At 42.5% G+C, this 14,775-nt stretch overlaps 1 protein-coding gene across 3 annotated transcripts in view; it reads right to left on the bottom strand.

Moving 5' to 3' along the window:
- Window positions 1-850: 850 nt before the first annotated feature.
- The window catches only part of LOC148357430 (PHD finger protein 12-like), a 45,575-nt gene continuing 31,650 nt past the window's right edge, over window positions 851-14,775 (bottom strand). For all 3 annotated transcript variants that reach the window (XM_088345881.1, XM_088345882.1, XM_088345880.1), the window contains 3 exons: window positions 5,946-6,028; window positions 5,733-5,871; window positions 851-1,729 (listed from right to left, as the gene is read on the bottom strand). In XM_088345881.1, the coding sequence (XP_088202007.1) occupies window positions 1,308-1,729; window positions 5,733-5,871; window positions 5,946-6,028 (644 nt within the window). In that variant the 3' untranslated portion in view covers window positions 851-1,307. The remainder of the gene's footprint in view (window positions 1,730-5,732; window positions 5,872-5,945; window positions 6,029-14,775) is intronic.

Raw genomic sequence — 14,775 nt, forward strand, 5'->3', positions numbered from 1 at the left:
TGCAACTGTGTACCAAGAGATTTTAGAGCACTACATGCTTCCATCTGCTGAAAAGCTCTATGGAGATGAGGATTTCATTTTCCAGCATGATCTGGCACCTGCCCACAGTGCCAAAACCACCAGTAACTGGTGCACTGACCATGGCATCACTGTCCTTGATTGGCCTGCTAATTCCCCTGACCTGAACCCCATCGAGAATTTGTGGGGTATAGTTAAGAAGATGAAAGACACCAGATCTACAAATGCAAATGAGCTGAAGGCCGCTATCGAAGCATCCTGGGCATCAATAACACCTCAGCAATGCCACAGGCTGATTGCCTCCATGCCACGCCGGATTGATGCAGTAATCCGTGCAAAAGGATTCCCAACCAAGTACTGAGTGCATCAATGGACATTTTCAAATGTTTGATTTAGTTTTGCTGTTATAAATTTATTTTTTTTACTTGGTCTGAGGAAGTATTCTAATATTTTGAGATAGGATTTTTGAGTTTTTTCAGCTGTAAGCCAAAATCAGCAATATTCAAATAAAAGACTTGAAATAGTTCAGTTTATGTGTAATGAATCCAGAATGTATGACATTTTTGTTTTTTTAATTGCATTACAGAAAATAAAGAACTTTATCACAATATTCTAATTTTCTGAGACAGTCCAGTATATACGTATACGTATATATATATATATATATATATATATATATATATATATATATATATATAGGTAAAGATCCAATATACACACATACACTAATACAGACAATGTTTCAGGGGGTTCGAAGTCCCGGAAAACTAGACTAATTCTTCACACCAGCTGGCTGTTCAAAAGGTTATTGAACCGACGAAAGAAGAACACATTTTTGAATGACAGTTAAACGTTTCTTGGTGACCCAAAATTTCTAATCTGGTGTGTATCCTACAAATAAAGCTACCTGTGGCACAAAGGTAGAGAAGAATCCAAGAATACATGGAGGTAAAAACAACAACAAAAATACACATTTGTTTTGTACGGATAGACTGAAAAAGTTAGGTTAAATTTTACATAATATACTGGTAAAAAAGATCAGCACAAGCTTATTTTGCTCAAAATCAGTTGAAGATGGACTGATGTTGATGTCAGTCATTCAAAAAATAGAAGAGATTGTCAGTTATATTCATGCAAATATATAAATCATCACCAATAACCTAAAAAGATATAACAACAAAAAAATCCCTGTGCACCAACCAACTGTGCAAACTTTAAGATTACTGTATTTCATAAAAGGTGCAGAACCCATAAAAAAAGAGAGGGAGGCCAGGATTTGCTGTTTGAATTTACAGGGCTTCGTCGGAGTGCAAAGCAAGCACTTGGTCGGGAGGTGCCGTCTCAATGTCATCTTGGCTGGAGTGCCTGTTGGCAGTGTCATTTAGAGGTGGCGGACTTGTGGTGGCTGCAAGACTAAAACCGCTGCTGCTTGTGCAAGTGTAAGCAGGCACAGTACCATGTTTCTCCTTGGCCTCCTTACAGGCAAACTCCGTGATGCTGAAGACAAACTGAAGGCAGCCGAGATTGATGTAGCTACCGTGGTGGAGCGTGGCTGTGCCCTCCCAGCCTGCACCGCTGCCTCCAATAATTGCCTTACAGCTGCATATCTGCTCCGAGCCACTTTGATGTTGGCTGCTCATGACTCCACCAGCTGGGAGCAAACCAACCAAAGATGCAGTTTTTTCTTTGTCAGGCCACTTCTTGCTGTGACCTGGACACAGTGTTGAAAATACAATTACGGAAGAGCGGGGTCTCCAACCTGAGAGCTACTTTTATCTCCATATTAGTGCGAAGGGCACCTAGTTTAATTTGGATTTCTAAAATAACTTGTCTTGTACTACTTACTTTTTTGTTACTTTGTTGTTACCAGATTAAGTATTGGAAGTAGAAAGGAGAAAGAGAAAGAAAAAGAGAAAGAAAGATGATAAGAAAAAAATATAAAAAGAGTGAAAGAAAGAGTAAAAAACGAGAATGACAGAGTAAAGGGAGAATGAGTGCGGCAGAAAGAAAAAAATAAATAAATGGAGAAAGAAAGCGTGAAAGAAAGAAAGGAAGAGAAAGAAAGAACTAGAGGAGGTTGAGAAAAAAGAGAAAGGGAGAAGAGGGCAAAAGACAAGAGGAATGAGAGAAAGAAAGGGAAGGAGAATGAGAGAGAGAGAAAAAAAGGGAGAGAGAACAAGAGACAGAGAATAAGGAGAAAAGAAAGAGTGAGAGAAAGAGAGAAAGAAGAAAAAGAAAGAAACTAAAACAGTAAGGTAAACAGAAAGGACAACAAAGAAGAAAAACAGAAGAAGAAAATAAGAAAGAGAGCATAAAGAAATAAAGAGGAAAGAAGAAAGAAGTAAGGAATAGGGCTACATTGACTGTCGACCACAAAAAATCTTTTTTACTAGCAAATCAGGATGACCCAGCATATGTGAGTTAGTTTCAGAACTGATCCGCAGGCACCTCAGCTGTCCTCAGGGGGCAACACGTTTAAAACCCACAGTAGGACACCCAAAATTTGGGTTGGGTCGGACATAGAATGTCAATCATTAATTCAGGCTCAGGCTGGGCCGGGCTTCTTTCTTGTTTTGTTTTTTAATCCACATCATGGAATCTGTTTTCCTTTTCTTCGTCGAGATTCACCTAGAAACATGCAAACTTGTGGCACATCCAGATGTACTAGTACCCCCCTACTCAGTGTTCAACAGCACCGGCGTGCTCGCTGGTTCACAGCTTTGCGGATTTTTTATTAACAGATTTTATTTAAGTTTTTGCAACAGATTATTATTGATATCAACATATTGTTCAATGTGGTCGAAAAGAGCACACAGCAAGTGTGTGTATGTGTGTGTGTGTGTGTGTGTGTTGGGTGGGGTATGCACGACAGCTCATGTCAAAGTCTCCAAACCAAAACAAGATGGGAAGCTTAGCAAACGCCAGCTTTTAGCGGATCGTTGTAGGAATGCGTCAATTAAATCGTCCTATGCTGTCTCCGTCAGATGCGGAGATTATAATTCACACGTTTGTTACTTCCCATCTCGATTACTTTAATGCACTATTCTCCGGTCTCCCGAAGTACAAAATCAAGAGCCTTCAGCGAGTACAAAATGCTGCAGCAAGGCTTTTAACTAAGCCAAAAAGGTTTGATCACATTACCCCGATTTTAGCTAACCTGCATTGGCTCCCTGTTCGCTTAAGACATGATTTTAAGGTTCTCTTGGTATTATACAAAATCATGCATGGACATGCTCCCTTATATCTTCTAGATATAATTTCCCCCTATGTTCTGGTCCGGAGCCTTCGTTCTGAAAACACTGGTCTACTGGTGATCCCAAGAGCCAAGAAGGGTTCCGCAGGTTCGAGAGCGTTCTCCATCCGGGCACCGATGCTGTGGAATTCTCTTCCCCCTGAGATCTGATCTGCCACCTCAGTGGAAATGTTTAAATCCAAGCTTAAAACACACTTCTACTCTATAGCATATGAATAACCTATATTTTTGTCGACAATATCTGTATATTATTTGTTATTGCAACATCCATTGCAGCCTGGTCATCCTGGAAGGGGGATTACCACATGTGCGGTCCCTTCTAAAGGTTTCTTCATTTTCCTCATGTTGAGGTTTTTGAGTTTTTCCTTGCCCTCATGTAGGTTTTAGATCAGGGGATAGTGTAATAATAGTCTGTAATAATAGTCTGTGGTTTGCAATAAACTGTGCAGCCCTTTGAGACTCTTAGTTTGAAGGGCTATACAAATAAAAATGACTTGACTTGACTCTGAGGAAAAAAAATAAAAAAAAAATAAGTGGTGATCACCAGCGGGTAATACGTAGATTATTATCGGGTTCCAGAAGCGACTAGGGCAGCATCGGGAAGATCCGGCCTGCTGCTAACGGCTAGGCTAACAACAACGATAAGCCACCACTGTGGATCCTGTATCTTGCCAATACCAGGTCCATTAGCGATGAAACGGATGACCTGGAATTTCGTGGAAAACCGCTACATTTGGGACATTCATTTTGATCAAAGCAGAGATCTTGCTCAATTCGAAGACACTCGATACTAGCGCACAGCTAGCCAGGCACTCCCTAAATTACTTTCTTACACAGAAAGGTAAAGTCCTCCAAATTCAGTTTACATTTGTATAATGACAATACCACCATTCACTCAATTGCTATTAAGTGTTATTATTTGTAGATCTATAATTGTTATTTTGTTACAGTCCTATACTCTCATTCGGTAATGACGTCATTTCGAGGTAAGGTAACATTTTGGGAAACAAAAATTTTCTGCTGTTGATCAAACGGGCAGAAAAATACATCCTATACTTTCTTTTATTAACTTTATACATAATTAATCTGTGAATCAGTGGCTACATGGTTATGTAACACATTTTTCAAATGACTGGCAGTGAATGAGTTTAAGTGACAGTGAGTATTAATTCACCACTAAGGGTCACCGTTGAAGCCGTGCATTAGTGAAAGGTGCCATACAGACGGCTAATTATACCACTTAGCAAGCTTGCCCCAAGAACATATTTTGCGTGAGTAAAGAAGCATTTCAGTAGGCGTCAGGTGATGAAAGCCACACAGAGCATCAACAAAAGATGGAGCGAAAAAGGTTTACCCAGAGATGCTGGAAGAGTGGCTAGCTGGAGTTGGTCAAAGCTGTGAAAAATTATAGTCGAGTGGCTAACAGCTGGCAGAAGAAGCTATTAAGGCTACAAAAAGCTTACAGGCCCAAACTACAAATAGTGAAGCGGTTGGACCCTAAATCACAAGACTCAGCAGTTCACTTGGAAGGCGGATGACACAAAAAGACTCTTAAAGCTTAAATTATTAGTACTTATCGCAGTTTCGCTACCTTACGGATTTTTATCGTGTATTTGTTCTGCAGCAGATAACACACATCAAATGCTATCACAGGGGCCAAAGGCTGGGTGTGGGTGTGTGTGTATGTTTGTTTTCACTGTCTTGTGTGTATGCTGTTAGTCAAACACGGGGTGGGTGGGCACACAAGTAAATGTAAAAGCCTCATCACATAAATTGGAGTCCAAAAAAGTCAAGAAATGCTGATAACCACCGGGTGCTCCGTGGATCGTTATCAGGTCTTTAAAGAGACTGTCGGGAGGGCATGCAATAGCGGTGCTGAAGGTCTGGCCTACTGTTACCACTAAGGTACGCACCAAGACACCCCTGGCATGCCTGTATCTCATAAACGCTAAATCTATACCCATGAAACTCGTGAAAAATTGCTACAATTGTGATGTTTCTATTTTGATCATCACGGACACTTGGCTGAACGTGAAAATCACTGATGCTAGCGTGAAACTATCTGGCTGCTCTCTACATCACTTTCTTACACTGTAAGGAGAATCCCTCCAATTTAGTTTTACTATTGTATAATGACAATAAAGACCATTCATTCATTTGCAATTCAGTGTTTTTAGTTTATAGATATATAGATATTTTTAAACAGTCGTACACATCACATGTTCCCGATATCTAATGAATAAATGTTTGTACTTAGCAGGTTTTGACGATCGCGAGACTTTTTTGGAATGCAACGCCCACGTAAAAACTAGGGATTAGTGTAGCAATTAACAATAAGTACAACAGCTATCTGTAAAAAAAAGTGCAAAGGGGCCACCGTGAGTGGTTTGCAACAGCAAAGTAAAAGAGTGCTGATGTGTGTGTGCATATTTGTATGTGTGAAAAAAGTAGAGCAGCTTACGAATAATGCCTTGAACCTTTGCCACCAGGCCACTGGGTGGCGAAGGCAAAACCTTCTCAGAGAAGTCACACGAGTAAAGAACGTTGTCGACTCTGGTGCCATGCTCACTGTAGTTCAGCAACTCATAATGCTTTGTGTTCTACAAATAATGCAGCAAACAACACATTAACTACGAAATTACATTTGAAAAACAATGTAAATCTTTTTCCTTACCTCATCATAGAATATGCAGGCATGTTTTCCCGATATATAGTTACAATGACCATAGTTTGGGAGGCATACATCCATGTCAGCACCTTCGTAAAAAAAAAAAAAAAAATTATAAAAGCATTTACCAATTGAAGTGAAATTGAATGGGATGATCTCTCATTGTTAACGGAGTAGTAACTGAACTCATTTTTTCAAACCAGTCTAAACCTGGATATTCAAGATATGTACACCTTCATCATGGCACTTTTTAAGGACTTCCTAAGCCGCATTCTCCAGTACCATTAACAGAAAAAAGAACGGTGTGGATATATAATATATACGTTTCGTAAGAGGAGAATAAAGTGGAGGGAGCGAGGGGACTGGGGATTCTCTTCTCTATCTCTACTCCCTAAGAGACAGCAAGGCAAAGAAAGGGGGGCGGGAGACTGAAAAGTCTCGCAAACCCTAGTTATAGGGTCACTAAATGTGAGAGGATGTGGAAGTAAAGCGACTGAGTGGAAGAAAGAGGAGATTGGAAGGATGATGACTAAAAGGAACGTTGATGCGTTAGCCTTGAGTGAAACAAAGGTGAAAGGGAAGGGTTAATTAGAGCTTGGAAGAATGTATGGTGGAAAGTCTGGACATTAGTCCGTTAGGGTGGACATGCTAGAGGAGTAGCTGTGCTTGTGGGTGAGAAAGGAAAGGAAAAACGGGTGGAGTGGAAAGAGATATCTTCCAGATTGATGTGGGTGAGGTTAAAGTGGGGTGTAAAAGTCCGGATGTCTATGAGTGCATATGGACCTGGTTCAGAAAGAAGTGCTGAGGAGAGACAGTAGTTCTGGAAGGATTTGTCTGAATGTGTGGCAAGTGCGAAAGAAGGGTGGAAAGTGGTAATACTAGGTGACCTGAATGCTAGAGTGGGTGATGGAACGGTTGAAAATGTGATTGTTGCACGCGCGCAAGCACTATATATATATATATATATATATATATATATATATATATATATATATATATATATTTATATATACATGTATATATATATATATACTGGACTGTCTCAGAAAATTAGAATATTGTGATAAAGTTCTTTATTTTCTGTAATGCAATTAAGTCTGTTGGAAGGGAAAAATGTGGCCGGAAACGCTGCACAACCAAGAGAGATGACCGCAGCCTTAACAAAATTGTAAAGAAGAGCCGCTTCCAGAATTTGGGGGAGCTTCAAAGACAGTGGGCTGAAGCTGGAGTCCAGGTATCAAAAGCCACAGTTCACAGACGTGTCCGGGAAATGGGGTACCATAGCCGTATTCCCATGGTCAAGCCACTTCTGAACTCAAGACAATGGAAGAAGCGTCTGACTTGGGCTATGGAGAAGAAGCACTGGACAGTTGCAGAGTGGTCCAAAGTCCTCTTTTCAGACAAAAGCAAGTTTTGCATTTCATTTGGAAGTCAAGGCGCCAGAGTCTGGAGAAAGGCTGGAGAGGAGCAAAATCCAAGTTGCTTGAAATCCAGTGTGAAGTTCCCACAGTCAGCAATGGTTTGGGGAGCCATGTCAGCTGCTGGTGTTGGTCCACTGTGTTTCATCAAGTCCAGAGTAAATGCAACTGTGTACCAAGAGATTTTAGAGCACTACATGCTTCCATCTGCTGAAAAGCTCTATGGAGATGAGGATTTCATTTTCCAGCATGATCTGGCACCTGCCCACAGTGCCAAAACCACCAGTAACTGGTGCACTGACCATGGCATCACTGTCCTTGATTGGCCTGCTAATTCCCCTGACCTGAACCCCACCGAGAATTTGTGGGGTATAGTTAGGAAGAAGATGAAAGACACCAGACCTACAAATGCAAATGAGCTGAAGGCCACTATCGAAGCATCCTGGGCATCAATAACACCTCAGCAATGCCACAGGCTGATTGCCTCCATGCCACACCGGATTGATGCAGTAATCCGTGCAAAAGGATTCCCAACCAAGTACTGAGTGCATCAATGGACATTTTCAAATGTTTGATTTAGTTTTGCTGTTATAAATTTATTTTTTTCACTTGGTCTGAGGAAGTATTCTAATATTTTGAGATAGGATTTTTGAGTTTTTTTCAGCTGTAAGCCAAAAATATTCAAATAAAAGGCTTGAAATAGTTCAGTTTATGTGTAATGAATCCAGAATGTATGACATTTTTGTCTTTTTAATTGCATTACAGAAAATAAAGAACTTTATCACAATATTCTAATTTTCTGAGACAGTCCAGTATATATATATTATATATATATACACACACACACACACACACATATGTGCATACACACATATATATATATATATATATATATATATATATATATATATATATACATATATACATACATAAACATGCACGCACGCTCGCACAAATACATACATACATACACACACAAATACATACACACGCACACAAATACATAGACACCCAAACACACATACATTTTCATACCTGCCAAGTACTACGGTTTTGCCGTAATGAGTACAGTTTTCTTGAACCCAATATGGTGTTACGGTTGGATCACAAAAACTACGGGTTTCCCCTTAAAAAAAATAAAATCGTAAAAACATTCCACCGCAAGATGGAGACGAAGTACCATTTCAAACTAAAGTCTATTGGCGCTACCAGAATCAATTCCTTGCCCTGAAAAATTCTCGCGCCGGCGTGATGAGGGGGCCCTATGGTGGATGGAGAGCCGGAGCTAGCTAAGCGGCTAGCCGCGTTATAAGTCTTCGGTACCTTCATAATCATGGTAAATGTGAACTCTCAACCAAATAAGACCGACAAACTGGCTGTCCTGGTGAAGAACAAAGCGCACAGGAGTTGCAGTTTGCTGTGTTTTACGGAAACGTGGCTCACGTCTAGCATCCCGGACGCTACCTGGAGCAAACGGTAGCTACCGGAGCTAACCTCCTCTCCGATTCCCGGCTGCGGGAATCGGAGAGTGGGTGGACTCACTAACACAAGGTGGTGTGTGCCTGGGCACAAAGATTTAAAAAAATGAATAGATAAATAAAATTGTATATACCGTATTTTCCGCACTATAAGGCGCACCTAAAAGCCTTTATTTTTTTCAAAAGCTGACCATGCGCCTTATAATACAGTGCGCCTTATTTATGGATCAACATTAAGTTTTCCAACTAACTTGCAGCCGCCGACTAGATTTTCCCCCGAACGCCAAGTAGTACGCGGTGGATGCTGGGATTTATTTACCGGCGTTTCATTGGCTAACCAATGTGTCAATCATCATTTGAATTGATCTTTATTGGCTAAAGTTATTCGGAGGTCAAGAGGCGGATCCTTTTTATCATTTACAGACTGCCATTGGCTCAAACAACAAACAAAGCCTGCAATTGGCCGAAAAAGACGTGTCAATCATCAGTTGAATCGATCACTATTGGCTAAAGTTATTCGGAGGTCAAGAGGCGGATCCTTTTTATCATTTACAGACTGCCATTGGCTCAAACGGCAAACAAAGCCTGCAATTGGCCGAAAAAGACGTGTCAATCATCAGTTGAAACGATCACTATTGGCTAAAGTTATTCGGAGGTCAAGAGGCGGATCCTTTTTATAATTTACAGGCTGCCATTGGCTTAAACAGCGAAACAAAGCCTGCAATTGGCCGAAAATACGTATGCGTATAGCATGTGGCTGACGGCATAGAGAAAGCATTTTTCTCTATTCTGTATTTGTAAATATTGTATTCTCCTGGATTTACTACCCTCACGGATATAAGAGGACATTGCCTGCACATTATTATGAACACAACGACTTCGGTGAGCTACTCCGGCTTTCTCTATTATCCCTGTATCTTGTTTCAGACTGAACTCGATGTTTCTGTGATAAGCGGTGCAGATAATGGATGGAATGGAGTGTCTATTTTTAAATTCAACTCAATTCCAAGTGTTTATTGTCATATGCACAGTAAAGTTGCGAGCGAAAAAGAAAATAGATACGAAGGAATGGTTATAATTTATTGAATCCCAAGACTTTAACCTTCCGAATGATGGAACGATGCATTTGAGTGACATCTTACGGACACCGCATCCGCACGTGTTCTCGACACGTATTTGCGTCTTTGCAAGCTTTCGGAATGTTAAGGGGGTAATAAGTTGGACTGAACTATCTGACTGTTTTGTCCACGTTCCCATTGTAGCGCCTTATAATCCGGTGCGTCTTATGTATGTCAAAAATAGGACCAAAAACTACTTTTTCGGGGTGCGCCCTATAACCCAGTGCGCCTTATAGTGCGGAAAATACGGTATATATATATATATATATATATATATATATATATATATATATATATATATATATATATATATATATAATTAAATGTATTATTGTATCAAGTATTGAAATGAAAATAAAACTATGAGGGTTTTCTATGACTTTGTTATATTAAATACATTATTGAGCTTTAAAGAACTTTCTTTAGATTCAACCCCCTCGTCCTGGACCTGACCTAGTTACTAGGCTTTTTCACTTTCAAAAGTTGGCAGGTATGCATGTGTGTGTATATGTATATGTCCAAAGACATGCATTTCAGGTGGATTGGCCGGTCCAAATTGTCCCTAGGTGTGAATGAGCAAGCGAGTTGTCTGTCCCTGTATGCCCTGCGATTGGCTGGCAACCAGTTTAGGGTGTCCCCTGCCCATTGCCCGATGATTGCTGGGATGGGCTCCAGCACCCCCGCGACCCTACTGAGGATAAGCGGTGCAGCTAATGAGATGAGATATATATATATACTTGGTCGTGCCAAGTGCAAACTCACAAAGGTAGGGGGAGAAGCCTCATTTAACACTACAAACTCATTTGGTTTTAACCAGGTCTCACAAAGGCCAATAAGGTTAAGATTGTTTTCAATAATAAGGTCATTGACAAGTAAAGCTTTGTAGGCTAGTGATCTAATATTCAGAAGGCCAAGCTTCTGCACTGTGGACTAAGCTGAACCCTTTCCCGAGTTTTGAACCTTAATGGTAATCTTAGTATTAACCTCCACAAGATTATACTGCCAGTCCCGGCGGGTCTGCCGGGTCTTGTGCCTTGCATGGCGGCAGATGCGGCCCGAATTCCATACCACAGAAATATTGTTGACAGGTGGATGATTAGTAGTAGAAAATAATGTTATTCCTTCCCCCTCCTCACCTAACAAGGGAGAATCAGAGGTAAGAAGCACAGAAGAAGATGCTATAGAAGAGTACTGATCAGGGTGTGTGGTGCAGGCAATGGAACGCTCTAAACTAAAAAAAACTTTGTGAATTGCATGAATCCAGTATAGCGCTAGTTAGCTCGAGAAATACAGACTCCGCATCCGTGGTTTCAGCCTTACTAATCACCTGTGACCTGGCCTGCACTAGTGCACCCTGTCATGGAAGGCGTAAACAGTACTCTATAATTTTACAAAGAGTGAGAGCACCTTCCCAGTTAGGGTGAAGGCCGTCTCTCCTCAGCAGGTCAGGTCAGCCCCAGAAAGCAGGCCAGTTATCCACATTCATAAATAACTGCTGACTACCGAAACTTGCCGAGACTAGTCTGCTAAACCTCTCATCATTGCCTCTCGCAGGCAAGGGGCCAAATACAATGACTCGATGCCGACTCATCTTTCTGGCGAGATTACAGGTCCTAGCAATATTTTTCTTTGTAATCTCAGATTGCCTCATTTTAGTATCAATAGAGCCGACGTGAATCACTATATCAGTGTAACTGGCCCTGTCCTGGTGTCTACAGTTGCATGTCAGCTCCCGCCAATTAGCTTCAATGTCGGGTGCTGTGGCCCCGGAAATACACATAAATGAAAATGAAACATAACTGTGGCCGGGGTGCTAAGCTTTATGTTACGGGTGATGGAGTCACCTATAACTAGGGTGCAGGAGCCAGTAGACCGGGATGGAGTGGGACTAGCTCGGGGGCTTATAATGTGTCTGGATTGACTCACCGCGATTAGCACGCCATTTAGGCCTAATGCTTAACAGTCACCTGACATATTCCTTTTAAACTGCTCTAGGTCACGGACACGTCCCTGTAGAAGGCTACCTGCCTAAGGAAATGGGAGCAACCTTTACAACAACCCATACTTACTTGTGAGCAGTCGGAAGCCAAGCAGCGTCTTAGCAGCCGGGGGACAACAAGGGTGCCCAAATTTATGCACCTGCCTACTAGTAATTATTGCACACTTTCTGTAAATCCTATGAACTTCATTTCACTTCTCAAATTTCACTGTTTTGTCTGCTATATGATATAGTTAACTGAAATTGCTGACCCGAACAACCAATGATTTATAAAGGAAAATTCTGAAAATGATCAGGGGTCCCCAAACTTTTGCATACGACTGTATGTATGTATGTGTGTGTGTGTGAGTATATGTATGTGTATACATTAATATATATATATATATATTAAAGTGGGACCTCGCTACTTCGCGGTTTGACGTTCGTGGGTTCAGAGCTTCCCGGGTCTAAAAAATAATAAGAAAAGAAAATAAAAAAAAGAAAAAGAAAAAAGCAGGGCGTCGCTACTTTGCGGATTTTCACTCTTAGCGGGTGGTTTTGGTCCCCATTAACCGCGATAACCGAGGGATTACTGTAAATATATATATATACACACACAGTGGAACCTCGGTTTTCGAACGCCTCTCAGTTTGAACTAATCGGTTCTCGACCAAAAATTGAGAAATTCTTGCTTCGCTTTTCGTTCAAAAAATCGGAGTTCGAACGCCGGTACGCTAGAGGCGACGCTGAGTGGCGTACGAGTGTAGATTGCCCCCACCCCTCATGAAAAACTGTTGTCACGGCAACGCGCACTCCTTTTCTTTTCAAAAGCGGTCAAGGGAGTGTTTTAACCCCTAATTATGCCTCGGAAGAAGGTCGGTGCAAGCAGCAAAGTGGCTACAGGTGAAAAAAGAGGAGTAGTGCGTACAACTATTGCATTTAAGAAAGAAATATTAGCAAAATATGAAGAAGGTGTGCGAGTTTCTCTTCTTTCAGAAATACAGTATGGCTTCTGCCGACCGGTAAGAAATCCTATTCATAATTCTTTTCTTTATGTACAAAAAGGATCTGAGCAGCCGTGTCATGGCATGGCGGCAAGCATAGTGCAGCGGCGTGTTGTGCTGGTACTGCTCGCCGTACGAGGCATTTGGATCCAGGCCGTCCCGGAACTGTGGGTTTCCCTCATAGAGTTGCCAGGCCAGCGCCTCATCACCGCCCACCAGCGCCTTCCGGAACTTGGTCGCCGCGTTGCCCATGCTGGTGGCCCCCTCAAAGGATGTGCCAACAACTCCTTCCTCCTCTCCTGCTCACCAACAACTCACAGCAACATAGCTCCACGGTACTGCCTCTCCCGGCCGTTTACACTCGCTCTCTAGGGGTCCTGGAAGAATCTCTCGCTGGTCCATAACATGTCGTCATTCGCCGGATGAGATGCTCCAACGGTTGAACATCCTACCGTAGGCAGGCAGGGTGGGCGTGCAGGGTAGGAGGGCGACGACGGAGAGTCGGTTACCGACAGAAGGGCGAGACTGGCGGTAGACGGGAGTACCGTCAACTCCCTACCGAATAAGATCGACGAACTGGCTGTGCTTGTGAAAGACATCAAAGCATACAGGGAGTGCAGCTTGCTTTGCTTTACGGAAACGTGGCTTACGCCTAGCATCACGGACGCTAACATTGCGCTAAACGGCTTCTGCGCTGTTCGGGCTGACAGAGGGACAAAAGTCAGTGGGAAGCGCAAAGGAGGGGGACTGGCTATATACGTGAACACGAGGTGGTGTAAAAACAAAGCTTTCTATCTGCTGCCGTGATGTCGAACTTTTGGCTGTAAGTCTTCGTCCCTATTACATGCCCAGAGAGTTCGGACACGCCATTGCTGTCATTGTTTACATCCCACCGGGCGCTGATGCGGAAGTAGCGTGTGACGTCATCCACTCCGCGGTGGCAAAACTTCAAACACAACACCCGGAGGCTGCAATGTTAATCTCTGGGGACTTCAACCACGTGACTCTTGATAAGACACTGCCCTCTTTCGTCCAGTATGTGAACTGCAAGACCAGGGGAAATAGGACTATTGACCTTCTGTATGCAAATATCAAAAATGCATACAGCGCTAAACCACTGCCTGCCCTTGGAAAAGGAGACCACAACCTCATTCTGCTTAAACCACAGTACAAACCAGGAGGCTACCAACAACCACACGCTCTTTTAGAAAATGGTCCACCGAGGCAGAGCAGGCTCTGAGAGACTGCTTTGGATGTACGGACTGGGATGTCCTGCTAGGGTCCAGCAGTGGGGACATGGAGGAGATGGCAAACTGCACTACTGACTACATTAAGTTCTGCATGGACAATGTTGTTCCTATAAAGACTGTACGCTGCTATGCCAACAACAAGCCCTGGATCACGAGCGACATCAAGTGCCTTCTGAACCAAAAGAAGAGGGCCTTTAAAAATGGTGATCATCAGGAACTAAAACGAGTACAGAAGGAGCTCAAAGTCCAGCTCCGGAAAGGGAAGGAGCAGTACAGGAGGAAGTTGGAGAAAAAGCTGCAGAACAACAACATGAAGGAGGTGTGGGAAGGGATGAAAACAATTACGGGCTGCAGCACCAACCAGGGTGTGGCTGTGGATATAGATGTGGGGCGAGTCAACCAGTTGAACAACTTTTTCAACAGGTTTGACCACTGCGCCTCATCCTCACCCCTGAGTAATGCAGCTGTCCTTCCCCCTCCCCCTCTGGACACTAGCATGGAAGACATCCCCCCACTAAAAATAACTTCAGCCCAGGTGTGTGGAGAGCTGAGAAGGCTACGAACCAGCAAGGCAGCTGGTCCGGATGGAA

Source organism: Urocampus carinirostris, chromosome 10, assembly GCF_059441175.1.
Source record: "Urocampus carinirostris isolate Australia breed hairy pipefish chromosome 10, RoL_Ucar_1.0, whole genome shotgun sequence".
In the NCBI taxonomy this organism is placed as follows: domain Eukaryota; kingdom Metazoa; phylum Chordata; class Actinopteri; order Syngnathiformes; family Syngnathidae; genus Urocampus; species Urocampus carinirostris.